General features: G+C 43.1%; 1 protein-coding gene across 2 annotated transcripts in view; it reads right to left on the bottom strand.

Moving 5' to 3' along the window:
• The window catches only part of OSBPL11 (oxysterol binding protein like 11), an 82347-nt gene extending 79306 nt beyond the window's left edge, over positions 1-3041 (bottom strand). For both annotated transcript variants that reach the window (XM_019723661.2, XM_019723662.2), the window contains exon 1: positions 2110-3041. In XM_019723661.2, the coding sequence (XP_019579220.2) occupies positions 2110-2312 (203 nt within the window). In that variant the 5' untranslated portion in view covers positions 2313-3041. The remainder of the gene's footprint in view (positions 1-2109) is intronic.
• Positions 3042-17196: the final 14155 nt, after the last annotated feature.

Here is a 17196-nt window from a genome sequence, read left to right as displayed (position 1 = left end):
AAAACAGTCAGAGGAATAAAGAAGGAACCAAGAAAAAGCAATATCAAAAAGTCAAGAAAATAATTATAACAGATATAGTTATAAAGAAATCAATTGGAATAAGAATCTAAAAACACACTGTTTTTCCGCTCATATCTTTGGTGAGGACAGAGTAATCAATGAGGGTTAAGAAAATGAAAGCAGTGAGTATAAACTGCTTTTAAGAGGAAAGGATTAGGTTGATTTTTATTATTGCTGTTTTTTAAAAAATGTAGACACTTTGAGCCTCAGGGAAGAAGCCAGGGTAGAGGGGGCAACAGAGGACAATGGAGGAAACTGCTTGATCTGTGTCCTACAAGACAAAGGGATAAATTAGATGGAGGGCTAGGTTGAAGGACAGCCTTAGACAAGCTTCAAGAAAATAAAAATTTATGTCAGTATGTAAATGTAGTCATGCCTTATTTATCTGCATCCTTGGGGAAGAGTTCCACATAATTAAATTTTCCACACATTTAAGCATCTTTCTTTTACATTTTAGCTATTTTCTTTGAAAGTGTTCACCACTGTATCATACAATTCTCTGCCTTCTTAAACAGGGTGCTTTCCTGTATGACTTAAGGTCATTGTAACCATGATTACTGTACTAGGAAGTAATACTGCTGAGCCTGCACGTCAATTTCTCAAATCTTCTTTGGCTGTCCGACATTGTCAGTTGCCATTTCCTGTTACATTTCCCGTGATAACCTTTGTCATTTGTGCTTCCAATAGATTCCAGTTTGAAAATTATATCACCATTAAATAATACCCTAAATAAGGGATAATAGGGTTCTGAATGAATGTACAGAAGTAATATGCATCACTTTATGACAACTCTCCCTAATGCTTCTAAGAAACTTGTTTCACTTTTCAATTCAATTGAGACTGGGTTTCAGAAAGAGTTGAGGATGGCATAAAATTGACCTCTGACAACATGGAATATTACTTTATCTTGCTTCCTTAAGTCATATCAAAATATCCCTGCCAAGTAACTAATAATTTTATATGGTTAATCATAAACCACACAAAAAAAGCATCATGCTGCTTCCAAGACTGGGCCTGACATCTCACAATAACTAAATATACTTTCCTGTCCTACAATCATTTACCAATAAAAAGTTATAACCTACACTTTGCTTCTGTATGTTAATATAGTCATGCATATTTCACATATATGATATTATCCATGATAAAAGTACAACCTTCACAAAATCTTGGCTGTAATCCCTCTCAAGTGTCACACAAATTTCACAATTACAGGCAGCACAAGGGCTAAAAAGGACTAGAGTTAGGCATACAGACAGTCAACCAAAATTTAAGAATTCCTCCTTTTAGTTCCATTACCAGAAGATACCCTAATTTCATTCATTCTTAAGATTCTGGAAGGGTATATATCCCTGTGTACTTTACATATCAAAACAAAACAAAACAAAACTACCATTGCCTCTCCAGGACCCTTCCTGTTCCTTAAGTTTTTCATTCGTATTAATGAAAATTAAGAAATGTAGAATTTCTCATCAAGACAGCGCCTGATAAACGGAAACTCTCCAGGCGCACAGGTGTAGAGCTTAAGAGAGAGGCACTAGCATCTGGACTTCTGCCTTTGTATGCAAATTACTTATGTACATCTCCCCTTGTAAGTCACAAACACCAGGAGGGCAAGAGCCTCTTCTGATTCAATTATTTTATTCAATCACTGGACAAATACGTTCTGAACACCTAGTATTTGCTAGCCTCTGGAGAGAGCGGAGTTAAACAGTCCCCGCCCTCCCAGTCAAGCAGAGGAGGCAAGCTTGCAAAATAAATGACAACACAGGCAAAAACAGAAGTGAGTACAGAATTAAATCAGAGGAAGGAGTAACTCGAGGGTTGCAGAGGAAATTCAAGGATACACTTAAGGATTCTCCAATAGCCTCAATAAATACCTGTTGAGCAGACGAATGAATGAATGCAATCTTGCGAATGAAAGCTGTGATCCCAGGTCCAAATGATACTATTACTAGTTGCTTCTGGAAGTCAGTTGCAGGAATGCAGACCCAGCATGCCTCACCCCCACCTCCACCTCAGGAAACCACCTTGGAATAAGAATCTCACCTGTACTGCCAGCCTTTTGCACTGCCTCCGCGGCTGCTACTGCTGCTGCTGCTGCTGCTGCTGCTAATTCCACCCCCGCAGCTGCTGTTGCTGTTCTTGTTCGGGGTCACCGCTGGGGCCAGGCCCTCCAGCTTTCCTTCGCTCTCCGAGACTTTCACGGTTGACCCTGGTTCACCCCCCTGCATCTTAACTCCAAAGTCCATTTGTCCTTCTTGGGAGGAGAGAACAACTCGGTAGCTTTGTGGGTGATAATTTTTAAGATTGGATCCAAAGGTGATCCCACTCGCTAAATCTGACGGCGGCTGGAGTGGGAACCATCAAACGGTCCAGGGTAAGAAGACAAGCATTCCCGCTGAAGGAAAACTTTTAAGGGGGTCGGGGTAGCGATGAGGACGGAGATCCTTCAAACATGTATCTCCTTCCCGGCAAAAGCAAGGAGGAGAGTCACCCTGCCAGATGTGGCGGCATACTCAAAGGAGCAGCAGAAGCCGCGCGGGGAGGTCGCGGACTCCAGCCCAGCCTAGCGCGCCAGGCGAAGGACGTCGGACCACAGACGCGGCAGCGGCCTGACCTCTGGGCCGACGGACTGACCCGCCGCGCTCCCTCTTCTCCAGCGGGTCCTCAGGGGGAGGGTCCGGTGCAGCCCGCCGCCAGTTCCCGCCGCAGCCCCGGAGACAGAGCTGGGACCGCCCTCGCCCAGCCCGAGCGGAGGGTCGGGGAAGGAGGCCGCCGGGGGCGGGGCGCCGGTTCCCAGGGCTGCCTTTCTTCCAGCCTGAGGCGAGCCGTTCAGACCAACTTTCCCCAACGTCCCCGGCCCTGGCCCTCCCCCGGGTTCCCAAGGGTGGGCGAGTCCCTCGCCTTCTCTCCAGCCCCCAAAGTGAACAGCACAGCCACAGCCGCCGCCCCACCCACAGCACCACGGTAGGTCACCCACGCGCCTGCTCGCTCCCGCCTTCCCTTCCGGAGTAGCGTGAGCTCACTTCCCCTGGAGCAGAAGCGCCTAGCGCCATCTTGGAGCAGGGCACGCGGCCCTAAAAGGGGCGGAGCCTCCGGGGGTAGCGGTGCTGGGGTGGCTGACAGGGTAGAAAGGGAGAGTGAGGGTGCGGCAGGGGAGGAAAGAGAAGGTGGGACAGCCAGGGAGGGAGAAACAAAGGAGCGATTGGAGATAGTGCCCTTGTGGAGTGTGACTTCCGGCCTTCCTAGCCAGGTACTGTGCTTCCATTTGAGGGCCAATTGCAGGCGTTTTAGGGAGAAAGCTTAGAAAAATAATGCCATTTCTATAAGAAATTACAAAAAACACCTCCTCATTGTAGTAATTTTGCATAAAAAGAAAAAACATGATACTGAAATAAGGCAAATAAATGTTATAAATGAAAATGAAACTGTTGTGGAACTTAGAGCTCTCAGAATGAAAACTAGGTGCTCTTTCTGACACCAGACAAGTCTTTCACCCTCTTTAGATCTCAGTTTCTGCATTTCTAAAGGAAGAGTGGTTGACTAGGTGATTTCTAAAGTCCCTTCTAATTTTAAATTCTTGTTTCTAACAACACGACTTGTGAATTGAACTTATACCATATGCAAAACAGTATAGTAGATGCAAAGAATATTACTCAAAGTAAAAAAGTAAAGTAGCAAATTTAATGCAGACATACAGATAATTAAGGTTATGAAGAAAATAAAAGGGATGGGATGGAGAACGTACTTTAGAAGAACAGTCGCAGAAAGTCCTCTATAAGGAGATGACGTTTAAAAGTGAGAGCTTCGGGAAGATGAGGAAGCTAAGATAAAAAGCAAGCTTTGCTTGTTCTAGGAAATGAGAGACTTGGGAGCCTGGAGCATGGTAAGCAATGGAGAGAATGGTGGTAAATGAGAGTGAAGCAATAGGCAGAGAAATTTGTATTTTATTGTAAGTGCAATAGAAAATCACTGAAAGTTTTAATAAGGAGAGTTGTGATCCAATCTTTGTTTTTAAAATATATCTCTAGTTTTTTCAACAAATGGTGCTAACACAACTGAATATCTACATATAAAAGCATGCAATTGGACCCCTACTTCACACATACACAAAAATTAACTCAAAATGGATCAAAGACATAAATGTAAGAGCCAAAACTATTAAATTCTTAAAAGAAAAACACAGGAGTACATTTCCATGACCTGAGGTTAGGCGAAGCCTTCTTAGATACAACATCGAAATATAAGTGACAAAAGAAAAAATAGATTGGGTATCATGAAAATTAAAACCTTTTCATTCCAAACAATACGATTAAGTAAGTGAAAAGACAACCCATAGAATGGGAGAAAAGTATTTGCAAACTATATATCTGATAAAGGATTTATATCCAGAATATGTAAAGAGTTCTGACAACTCATTAATAAAAAGATAAATAAGCCAATGTAAAACTGAGCAAAGGCGCTACATAGACATTTCTCCAAAGAAGGTACACAAAAGGTCAATAAATACTTTTAAGAGGTTCTCAACATCATTAGTCATCAAGGAAATACAGATCAAAACTACAATGAGGTAGCACTTTACACCCACTAGGATGAGTGTAATAAAAAAGATAGACAATAATCAATGTTGATGAGAGATGTGGAGAAATTGGAACCCTCATACACTGCTGGTGTAAATGTAAAATGTGGTATATCTATACAGTGGAATATTATTTGGCCATAAAAAGGAATGTAAAAGAAGCAAAACACAAAAAGCCACATATTGTGCCCACTCATATGAAATGTCCAAAGTAGGCAAACTTATAGAGACAGAAAATAGATTCATGGTTGTCAGGGGCTAGGAGGGATGGGGAATGACTGCTAAATGGGTATGGAATTTTTGAGGGGTAATGAAAATGTTTCAAAATTAGATAGTGATGGGGTTAGATAGCTCAGTTGGTTAGAGTGCGAGCTCTCAACAACAAGGTTGTCGGGTCCACTGGATGTGGAGCTGAGCTGCGCCCTCCACAACCAGATTGAAGGACAACGACTTGCAGCTGATGGGCCCTGGAGAAACACACTGTTCCGCAATGTTCCCCAATAAAATTTATTTTTAAAAAAATTAGATAGTGATGATGGTTGCATCATCTTGTGACTATACTAAAACCCACTTAGTACACTTTAAATGGATGAATGTATGGTAGGTGAATTATATTAAAAGAAAGCTAGTTCTTAAAAAATAAATTATCTAGTTGCCACATAGAGAATTGATTTTAGTGGGAGAAAAAAGAGGAAGCAGGGAGACTAGTTAGGAAATGAGGTGAGAAGCAATAATGCCTTAGGCTAGGGTATTGGCAGTGGCGATAGACAGAAGTAAACGGATCCAAACTACAGAGCGTGCCAAAAAATTGTATACACATTTTAAGAAAGGAAAAAACTGTATTGTAATACTCAATATATACCAATAACAAAAGAGAAATACAAGCCATGTGTATACATTTTTTGGCACCCCCAGTATATGGGGGTGGTGGGGTGGGGACAGCTACAGTTCTGCTAATAGATTGGATTTGCAATAGTGCTGTAATGTTTTTACAGGCCTTCCGCTTCTGGTCTGTTCTACATGTGTCATCAAGGAAATACAGATCAAATACAGACTCTGATCAGGCTCCCTTTGAAACTCAGAAACCTCCAAAGACCTTTCATTATTTATGGAATAAATTCCAAACTCTGTCCAAGAAAAAATAGTACCTGTATGGCAGTTGTTGTAATAGCCTACTGTGAAATGTAGAGGCGACGGGAATTAGAGTTATCCTTTTGCAGTCTGGCATTGGGTGAAATGAGCATCTCGATGTAATCAATGAGTTAAGCCAGGTGTGGAAGCAAGCCGCCCTAACTCATGATCATTCAAACTTCAATCAAGGAAAAGAAGCCCTGTGAGTGGATGCCTTCATTGGAGCCGTGGCAGGTGTAAAGAACAAACATGCCAACCCAAGGACTAGGGACACCATGGAGTCTGGAAAAGGCTTCATTTTAGATATCCAGAAACTATTTTGTCATTGCTTCCAGTGGTGATAAGACTTGGGGACTGGCTCATACTCACCAAACACACAACAGATTTATGTAATAACTGAAAGACTGGTGTTAATTAATAATGAAAAATGCAGTCCAGGGTACTCAAGTTTGACTGTTAGCATGTTCTGTGCAAGATACTGCACAGGATAAGCTGAATTATTTCCAGAAGGTTATGCGATGCGCCAGAATCAAAGCCAGGGGCGTTGGTTTGATACATGTTTTATTTTGTTTTTTTAAAGCAAAAAGTTTTATACAGTAGTGTCTGAGTCTAACTAGTTAATCCCTATCTAAGGAGAAAGGAGAGTGTATGACTTGAACAAGGAAGATAAAGAAATGCCCGTTTTGGAAAGCCTTCCAAGAAGAATACGTTTGTTTCTGAAGAGTTTAAGATGCATCCCCCAGCAGCCCAGCGGGACGATGGGTTAGAGCGGCTTCCACATGGAGAGAAGCTACATAGCATAGTGGTCAAACACATGCGTTCTGGTGTCGGCCTGACGATGTTGGATACTGATTCCACTGAATGTGACCTTGAGCAGGTTATTTAAACTCTGTACTGTTTTCTCACCTGTAAAATGGGAGTAAATAATAACATCTCTGATATGGATTGAATTGTGTCCCCCTAAAATTTCTATGTTGAGGCCCTAATCCCCCATGTGATGTTATTTGGAGATGGGGCCTTCGGGAGATAATTAGGCTTACATAAGATCATGAGACTGGGTCCCCCCATAATGCGATTAGTGCCCTTATAAGAAAAGATGCCAGAGATAAAGATTCTCTCCCCTCCCCAACACAGGGAGGCCATCCACAAGCCAGGGAGAGAGTTCGCACCAGAAAACAACCATGCTGGCACCTTGATCTTGGACTTCTAGCCTCCAGTACTGTGAGAAAATAAGTTTGTTATTTAAGGCCCCCAGTCTATGGTATTGTTATGGCAGTGGGAGCTGACCAAGGCAGTCTCCCTCTCTGATGGGTTTTCAGCATTAAATAAAATGATACAGGTAAAGCATGCAGTGTCCTAGGAACATTACCCGGGATCACCAGCTTGTGGGTGTCAGGATGAAAATGCAGGTGCATAGGGTGATCTCTGCTTCAGCGTCATCCCCTCACAGAGGCCCCCCTGACCACTCACTTTGTACAGAGTAGCAGCCCTTCCCCCTTATTTGATCTCTTTACCCTGCTTTTATTTTCTTCATAGCACCTGACATTATATGCTTTTGTGTGCATTTTCTGTCTCCTCACTAGAATGTGAGCTGCATGAGGAAAGAGTCAATTCTTGTTTTTCCCATTCCTGCATCCCAGTACTTGAACATTGCCCGATACATGTGTTGAATGAATTTACTACAGTGGTTAAGAATATGAATTTTGTCATCAGCTGTAATCTCTGCCACTTAGTGTACATGGTCCTGGGCAAGTGACTTACCTTGGTGAGACTCAGGGTTCTCATCTGTAAATGGAATGGAATAAGGAAATATATAGAAAGTATTTAGCACAGTACCTAGCATCTAGTTAACATGAAACAAATGCTGGCTGTTTTCATCTTCTCTTTCTAAGTCTGATGTACAGGGGAGGGAAGGGTGATTTATTTCTCTGAAGCACAAGTGACCTACTTTCTCTATGAGCCTGTAGCTAAGGCATCTGGAATGAAGAGGAAGACAGGCCACACAGAAACAGGGGGCAAGGTAGAAGGGGACAGGGGAGTGGGGAGCAGTACTGATCTCACGAGAGCCACAGTGAGAATAAGGCTGTGGACCCATAATTTTTATTTTAAAAAAAAATGGAAAGAAGGAAGGAAAAGGGAAGAAAAATTCTGAAATGTTCCTATTCACAATAGACGTTACTACTACTGCGGTGAAACAGAGTTTCAATTAACCAGTAGCCCTCCCCGCCCCGCCTCCAGTTTAGGCAGAAATCCTTTAGCAATTTCCCACTCCAGGGGCGTGATTCAGCTAAAGGGCTCCAAGGGAGCAAGCATTTCATGGAAACATTCCCCTGCCAAACTCAAAGCTTGTTGTGGGAGTAGAAGAAATAAACACACTCAGAGCTTTTGTTTGAGAGGAAGGATGGAAGGTTGGGCAAGAGAGAACGGAATAGCTGCTGTGCTCAGATTTAGATAAAATCATTTTTTTCTCCCGTTCTTTGCTTCTCTCAATTGAACCTAAAAGTACTTTGCTTAAATACTCAATAGACAGTAAAATTAGCTCTTAAAACTGTATTATTGGGCCAGCCCGGTAGCTCAGGCTCTATGCTCCTAACTTGGAAGGCTGCCAGTTCGATTCCTACATGGGCCAGTGGTCTCTCAAGCACAAGGTTGCCAGTTCAATTCCTCGAGTCCCGCAAGGGATGGTGGGCTGCGCCCCCTGCAACTAGCAACAAGAACTGGACTTGGAGCTGAGCTGCGCCCTCCACAACTAAGACTGAAAGGACAACAACTTGACTTGGAAAAAAAAAAAAAAGCTGTATTATAAAATGAGAACACAAGTCCCTTCAATGTGGTGTGTTCATCTTGTGCATTTTTTGACTCACTTGGCTAGTGCAGTGCAGGTAGGGTTTTACTGACAGAAGCCCATAAAAATGCACAGTCAACTGGAGTCACATGATCTTTCCATCATCAAGGGGTGAATACTATGGGAAAGGAGAGAAAGAAAGCCAATTATTAACACTTTATTGTGAAATCACATGGGTATGAATTCTGGGGGTCAGCGAGCAAATTTATTGTTCCCATCAAATAAGTCAGTTGACAGGAGAACACTGATTTACTTAACAGGACATGTGCCATTATCTCTTTTGAAAAACCTACATCCCATCACCTAACTAACTAACTAAATAAATAAAAAGCAAACACTAGGTTAGCATTTTTCAATATGTGCTCCACACAATATTGCATAATGTTAACAGGTGACACTTGATTTAAATTTGTTCTTGCTGTGATTAGACCCATTTTGTAAAACACCGATTTTTTAAAATTACACTGGTTCCTTTATTACAGAACTTCTTGGAGGATTTAATAAGCTAACATGCATCATAAATCTTCATAAGGGAGATAGAAGTTACATTATTTCCCCAAATTATTTGACCACAGAACTTTTCTACATAGAACATCTCCTAGGAATAGTGTCCACAAACTTTACAGATTAGCATACCATTAGAAAGCAAGTAGACTCTTATGAGGAAACCCATCCAGATTAAATTCACCTCATTTTGCAAGTTTTAGCATCATTTCTCTCCCTAGCCTCCCCCTGCTTCTGCATGGCTTGGAATTCCTCTCGCGAGAACAACTCCTCTGGGTGGTAATTTAGGACAGAGGCCTCGGATGTGCTCACAAAGCCCCTGGCAGGGAAGGAGTTACACCTTTGGGGCCCTAAGTATTGAAAGATGGTGTTTCTCATATACAATTCCAAAAAAATAAACATAATACCAAGCTGTGAAACAAACAGAAAGATGCCCAACAAAGTTTGGTTTTCCTCTAAATGAAAAACCGGTTTGAAATGTCATATATCAAACTTGAAATATTTGGAGAGGCGGTGCTTTACTGGTGCGCTTATTGGGTCACCCAGCACTGGCTCCTGGAGAAATGCCTTCCTGCCCGGTGGAGGTGGTGGTGGTGGTGGTGGTGGTGGTGGTGTCCTCCTAACCATCCCCTTGCTCCTCTACCCCAGTGTAAATGGATTTAGTTCAATCTCTTTTCCATCTGTGAGAAGAGACTTGGGATGGTGTAGTAGTAAAAAACACCCAACAGGAAAGGATCCAGGAGTACCAGCCATCAAGGACAGGCTCACGGCAACAGGGACTTGGGAGTGGGTTGGCTACATGGAAGGTGGATTGCCTATTTGATGGTTTTGCCTTGGGCCCTCTTTTTAGTCTTTTCCCCTGGGATGCTGGATAACTGCTATGTGTTCTATGATTAAACTCTCTGTGGGGCTATATTTGCTTTTACATGAAGTCTTTAACGTCAATCCTTAATGACACAAGAACAGGTATTATCACTTTCCTGTAGAACCCTTCCCTCCTCACCCCCACTCCAGGCTGTGAGCGCCCTGAAGGCAAATGACTAGATCCTGAGCACCTGACACAGCCTGGCGCTGGGCAGCCCTCTGTACAGACTTGTGGAATGAAGGAAAGCTGGGGACCTTGCAGAAGGCCAACGCCCTTTCCCTTCTTGGCCCGGCATCTCCCTACAACATTCAGGCCAGGACTCTGCATTCAGTGGGCCCCCAGTGAGATGTTTGCTCTGGGCTGGCTCTAACAGGAGGTTGCTCTTGCCATCCTTTTGTCCTCAGTGCCAGCAACCTCAGCACCAATTGTGATGATGGCATTTGTGAGGTCGCTCACACTAGCCAGAGGATCAGATCCTCCCATTTTTTCATACATCAGCCACCCTCTCCACAGGGTAATTACCTTTATTTCTCTAAACACTAAACACATAGAGTAGAATGTCTAAGTGAAAACAAGCCATTTTTGTTCAGGTGGAAGCTGGAAAATGGCTGAGTCTGTTAGGGCAAGGAACAAAGAGTCAAGGTCAAGTGATTAATAATGTGGGAAGTAAATTTCTATAATAAGTTTATCGGCAAAGAAGTAGAGGTTTGGTAACACGCATAGTCAGTAAGAAAGGTAAGCTCATGCGGTAGAATGGACTTAAGTCAGATTTATCCAAAAGTTGCCTATATGGAGCCTCAAGAGTATTATGGTTTCTTCTTTTCTAGGGGAGTTTAAGATGAAAGATCCCCATCTTCCTGAACTGAAATGAGATCTGCCTAAAGGAAAGGAGCTAAATGGTCACAGATTTTCAAAGCCCATGGATGTTATTTCTTATTTCATCTCTGAAAACCTTTACTGGAGTCATTAACTGAACAGATACTTACTGTACATGGATTATATGACAGGCACTCTGCTAGTTGCAAAGGACAGAACCATAAAGAAGACACAGTCTCTGCCCTCAAAGCCTACGCATACAGCTAGAAGGCCAGATATTAAACAAGAAATTTAAAATAAATGTGAGAAGTATCAAGATACATGTAGTATGGTGCCTGAGGAGAAATGGGTGGGTGGGTGAGTGGGCGGCTGTTTACCTAACGTAGCAATCAGAGGCCTTCTTGAGAAAGTGATAGTTAAGCTGATAACTGACAGCATGAGTTGAAGGCAGAGTGAGGCAATGATCTGGGTAGAGGGAAGAACATAGCCGCAGATGAGAGGAACTTAGAGAAGGCTGGGGTGGCCAGAGCTCCAAAGGACTATCACAGAAAATGAGTCTAGGGATATAGCCTGGGATCAGATGCCAGGCCAAGAAATTCGGACTTTTTTTAAAGTACAAGGGATGCCATTAAATGATTCTAAGCAAAGGAATTAATTGTATGATGAGATTTAGGTTGCATAGTCTGGAATGACATTATTTCTAGACTTAACTTCTACCTGGATCTGAAGACTTGTTTTCCCACTCACGTTACTGGATTTCAAGTAGAAAGACCTCCACTGCCAGGTCTTACAAGCTGTAAGACAGGCACAGAAACTTCTAGCAAGGAAGTCTCCTTCCCTTGATGACTGTAAGATAGTTAAATGATGGATTTTTATCCCACCTGTTTGCATTTCTCAATGTCCTGACTCATTTGACCATAGACAGACATATGCATCGTCCTAGTTGTTCTTTTCTTTTCCTCCTACCATTTCTACGGTTTTTAAAGTGGTATTGGGCAACCATACACCCTTGTGAAAAGTTGCTCAATCCAATGGACATGACGTAAAGGGACACTCTGGTCCTTTCTTCCATCTTTTGAGGCAATTTTGGGTTTGTCGTAAGCTGTTCTTTCTATGGCAATTATAGTTTATAGTTCTTTCACCTATAATGAAACCTCTTTTAGGTCTTCTGAACCATTCCAGATGTTTTGGAATTTAACTGATCAGCTCTTAAAACAATTTCTCTCATGTTTTAGGAAGAGAACAGATGAAGGCATTTCATGCAGACCACAGCCCAATAGTATCAATTCATCTCGAAACATAACAGAGGCATGTCCTCATTAGGCGTGCAAGGTGTGATTCCTCGTGCTTTCAATTCTGGAGAGTTTGAGGCAACAATTTCCTCACTGTTCTTGTTAATACAAGTTACCCTGCAAATGCAGTACTGTTGGGAGACCAAGCTGCTAATTATTTGGAGTGTCTGGTCAGCTGCTAGAGGTCAAGGTCAGCTAGTCCTCTGATCTCCTGCCTTTGGCCTTCCCTAAGCCTGAGCTTTCCATGCTTCTGTGATCCCTTCTCATGGCAATATGTTCCCAGTTTCATGTTCAGCATTTAATCAAGCTCCAAAGAGCCAAATGTGGTATAGACTTTGCAAAGAAAATATCACACTTCTATTGCATATATCGTGTTATTGAGGAGAAACTCTATGACGATCCTCGCAGGGTGAAGAGTAATAGAGTTTTAGTTGACAAGAGTCATAGACGCCAATGTTGAACAGGGTCAGGTAAACGAATGCAGGTGGGGAGTGCAGGAAGAGGAGAGTGTATGCCCCATCTAAAGAGAGGACCACTATTTCACTCCGACGGACTGTTGCCAGGAAAGCCCAGTGAAGCCAAATCTGATTTGCTAAGAGAAGCCAGAAATATGAGCTTTAGTGTAATAGCCCCTCAAGTTTTAAATGTTCATGACTATTTCAAAAAAATTGTTAACATGTAGGAACCCAAACAAAACGTGTAGGTAACCACATTCAACCCATAGGTCACCAGTTTGGGCTCTCTGGTCTGTAGTCTGTTCTATTGTAAGAATCTGCGACCACAGAAAAGGCCTCACATTTCCGAGCAGGACTGGTGAAATCTACGGGTAAATATCAGCAGTGTGCTTGTAGTTTGACACTTTTGGTAAGAGTTTTTCGTAAACAAAACCTTCTCATTCTTCTTCTCCCAGCCACATATGGGAGCAAAGGAGAGGTGAAAATAGCAGGTGTATGAGTTTGCTAGGGCTGCCGTAGCAAACTACCACAGGCTTAAACAACAGAAATTTATTTTCTCACAATTCTGGAGCCTAGAAGTTTGAGATCAATATGTTGACAGGGTGGGTTTCTTCTGAGGCCTCTTTGGCTTGCAGATGGCTGACTGCTCCCTGTTTCTTCATGGACCTGTCTGCGTCCTAATCTCCTCCTCTTATAAGGACACCATTCATATTTGGATTAGGCCCACCCATATGACCTATTTTAACTTAATTACTCCTTTAAAGACCCCATATCCAAATACAGTTACATTCTGAGGTACTGGGGGATTAGGACTTCAACATATGAATTTTGGAGGGACCAAATTCAACCCCTAACAGCAGGTTCTCATATAGCCTCTACTAGAGCAGCACCCACTTTTTTCCATCCCTCTCATTTAATGGAACTAGGCAGCCCAGGAAGCAAGTACATATTCATGCCCATCTGTACTTAACCTTGTGGAAAAATTCAAAGAAAAAGAGATCCAGAAACACAGACTGTGACAGCAGAAAAAGAGCTTGAAGAATTGAGTTCTGCTTAGAGATCATTTTGTAGATGAGGAAATAAGACACAGAGGGGTCCTGTGACATGCCAGAGGGACAAGGTCACAGCCTCTCCGAACTGCAAGGGGCCTTGGGTGTCATCCGTTCTTTCATTCTCTGCAGGTGCCTTCCCTGTGAAATGTTCCTGCCCAATGGCCCAACTTCATTCCACATCTGCATGTCAGAGCTGCAGCTACTTCCAGACAGACACCATGTCACCATAAATGTTTTTCTTTTAGATAAAAGTCTTCACTTCAAGTCCTTTTAAGACATGATTTCAAGTGTCTTTACTGTCCCGTACACGCCCTTATATTTGTTATCTTACAGGGTATGCCTAGAATAAGAAGCAGCAAACGCATAGAGGTGAATAGACTCCTATAAAATAGATCAGGTCAATCTCCTCCCTTACTCTTGACATTATGCTTCTATAAATACATCCTTTGGCCATCTTAGCACAACTCTCTGTTCATGTATATTAACCTAGTCTTAAGTCCTTTACAGGTGTGCTATGTAAAGCCCGTCTCCCCACCTAGTACAGACGTCCTTTTTCCTATTAACTTACATCTTGCCAGATTCTCCCCATTGCTGCAGTCTGATGAGGTCTCTTTGGATTCTGATTCTGACCTCCTCTCCATTCACTGTCTCCTCTGGCTTCACATTGGCTACAGGTTCATCAGGTTGTCACCTGTACTCATCCAGGTCATGGGTAAAATTCTGACCAGGACAGAGCCTGAGGAGAGTCCACCTCTGGACTCGCTGGGATCCAATCAATCAGAACTCTCTGGTGTGATGCATTGTCTCCATTCTCATCCAGCTTGCATTTCTCCACCTAATTCGAAAAGATGTTCTATGAGACTTGGCTGAAATCCTGTGGCTACAGCATTTCCCTACCCAATGGTCTCGCAGCCTTCATTTTAAAGACTCACCCAACAAGTTAGTGGCTGAACTGAAATAGTGTGATCTCTGTTGTCCTAACGCTCCTAGTCTGTTTGGAGACCTAAGAAACACACACGTGAAATGCATGGTCAAGAGGACTGCGCTCTTCTCCATCAAGTAGAGAGAAAAAAGGGACACAAGACGGGAGGGCATGGGCATAACCTGTCCCGATCCAAACTGAAGAACAGACCTTCAGTGGATTAAAATCTCTTTGGCTGAGTCTGCTTTGAGCATACCATGTCCTTATCCATTTCTCTCCTGCAAGTTGGGAAAAAGGATCTTTTTCTTTAAGTATGGGCTGTTAGTCATTTGAAACCGTTTCCTCAGCCTCTATGGAATCTGCTTCCCAGAAATGTTGTTAGAGCTGGCACAGGCTGGCTTTAAGGCAGGTCTGGCGGGAGATCTGGGCCCGATGGCTATTATAGACCCCATAACCACGTTCCCTTTGCAATGAGGGCTGGGAAGAAAGGCATTTGTTTCAAGCATCCATGATGAGGAAGAGATTTCATACCTAAGTTCTGCTTGGTTGCAGGTCAAAGAGGTTCTAGCCATATCTCCTCCACTGTGCCTGTGCCATGTTTTCATATCACTTGTGTAGCCTAAAAAGAAACGGCAAGAGAAGTAAAAAATGGACCCACCACATGGTTTTAAGACACTTCTTAGAGATCTTCTGTTCTCTCAAGTAAGAGAATGTTTTTATTATACTATGTGACTAGTTAGAGGAACTAGCCAGTCCTAAATCTGCACATACTAACCTGCTAGATATGAAGCTCTGCAGATAGCGCTGGTCTAGTCCAGGGCTCAAAAGTTTCTATGCTTGTCTCGAGTTCCATTCTCCTGTGATACGGTAACTGATACCACAACTGACTTCCTGTCCTCATCCTTGTCCCTAAAATCTGAACAAAGAAAGCCGAGCTTAGCTTTAGGTGGGAGACAGAGGTGTCTCCGACTATGAAAGTATGGGAGACCCTGAGACAAATCTACAAGGGAGATACTGGGAATTCTTGATCCCTGGGGGGCTTTGGGCATAGGATTAACACCAGTCTGTCAGAGGTGGGGTTGGTACAGAACCTAAGGAAGGTGTGACCCCAAACACACCTGACCCAAGACCTTGGAAGGTATCAGTTGTTTCAAGGATTAACAGGCCATTTGTAAGAGGATTGCCACAGAGAGGGGGAGTCATGTGGTATTTTTTGTTTGTTTGTTTTTAATATTTGTTTTTTGGGGGTTTTTTGGGGGGTAAGGGGAACAGGACTTTATTGGGGAACAGTGTGTACTTCCAGGCCTTTTTTCCAAGTCAAATTGTTGTTCTTTCAATCTTAGTTGTGGAGGGTGCCGTTCAGCTTCAAGTTGTTGTCCTTTCAGTCCTAGTTGTGGAGGGCGCAGCTCAGTTCCAGGTCCAGTTGCCGTTGCTAGTTGCAGGGAGCGCAGCCCACCATCCCTTGCGGGAGTTGAGCAGTTGAACCGGCAACCTTGTGGTTGAGAGCCCACTGGCCCATGTGGGAATCGAACTGGCAGCCTTCAGAGTCAGGAGCATGGAGCTCTAAACACCTAAGCCACTGGGCCGGCCCGGAAGTCATGTGTTTTAAGCCTCACATATCCAAATGACCTTCCGGGACCAACGCTGACAGCAATGGTGGTCATCTGATGGGACAGCTCCTCCTGGATGCTGCCTGACCATTAGCTCCATGTGCTTCATGGCTCTGAAAGCCTCTTCCACTCAGCACGATTTCTCCCCTTTGTCACCAGTTTTCTCTTAAGATCCAGGCTTTCATAGGAAAACTGTATCACATTTCTGTCATGTTCACCTTCCTTTCCCAAGCATATCCATGAAGGCTGTCTTAGTCCTTTTGAGCTGCCATCACAAAAATACCATAGACTGGTGGCTAAAGCAACAAACATGTATTTCTCATAGTTCTGGAGGCTGGAAGTCCTAGATCAAGGCACGGGCAGAGTCAGTGCCTGGTGAGTGCCCACGTCCTGGCCTTCTTGTCATTGTGTCCTCACATGGTGGAAGGCTCGAGGAAGCTCTCTGGGGTCCCTTTTATAAGGGCACTAATCCCATTCATGAGGGCTCCATCCTCATGTCCCAAGCACCTCCAAAGTCCCCACCTTCCGATACCATCACACTGAGCGTTAGGATTGCAACATACGGATTTTGTTGAGAAACAAACATTCAGTCCAGAATAAAAGCTGTGAGAGCCCTTCCCCCCCTCAGACTGGATTCTGGGTATATTAGTACTGGTGTCAGTCCCGGCCTAGTCACGTTTTGACTGATACACTAAGTCTGAAGTAATCTTAAAGAGTTACCTTACTGTCTTATACATCCTTTAACTCCCAGAAAAATCTATTTAGCCATGCCAAGATGGTCATCTAGTTTTTTAAAGACCATTTTATGAAGTAACCTTTTTCATAAGCAATATATTGAACACTTGTACAAGCATGTTTATAGTTTATAATAAGAAAATTGGGAACAACCTAAATATCCGTTAGTAGGATAACGTGTTATACCTAGACTAGCTTCTGTACGGTTTAAATTGTTGATAATGAAAATGCTTTCATATTACCTGTGTCAAGTCACTGCTATTGCCTTCTAAATAGTCCCCCACCTGTGTTCTTGCCCTTTACCCTCCTTCTCACAGCTCTGTCAGC

The sequence above is a fragment of the Rhinolophus sinicus genome, linkage group LG01, assembly GCF_036562045.2.
Source record: "Rhinolophus sinicus isolate RSC01 linkage group LG01, ASM3656204v1, whole genome shotgun sequence".
Taxonomy (NCBI): domain Eukaryota; kingdom Metazoa; phylum Chordata; class Mammalia; order Chiroptera; family Rhinolophidae; genus Rhinolophus; species Rhinolophus sinicus.
This window is presented reverse-complemented; position numbering and strand designations above follow the sequence as displayed.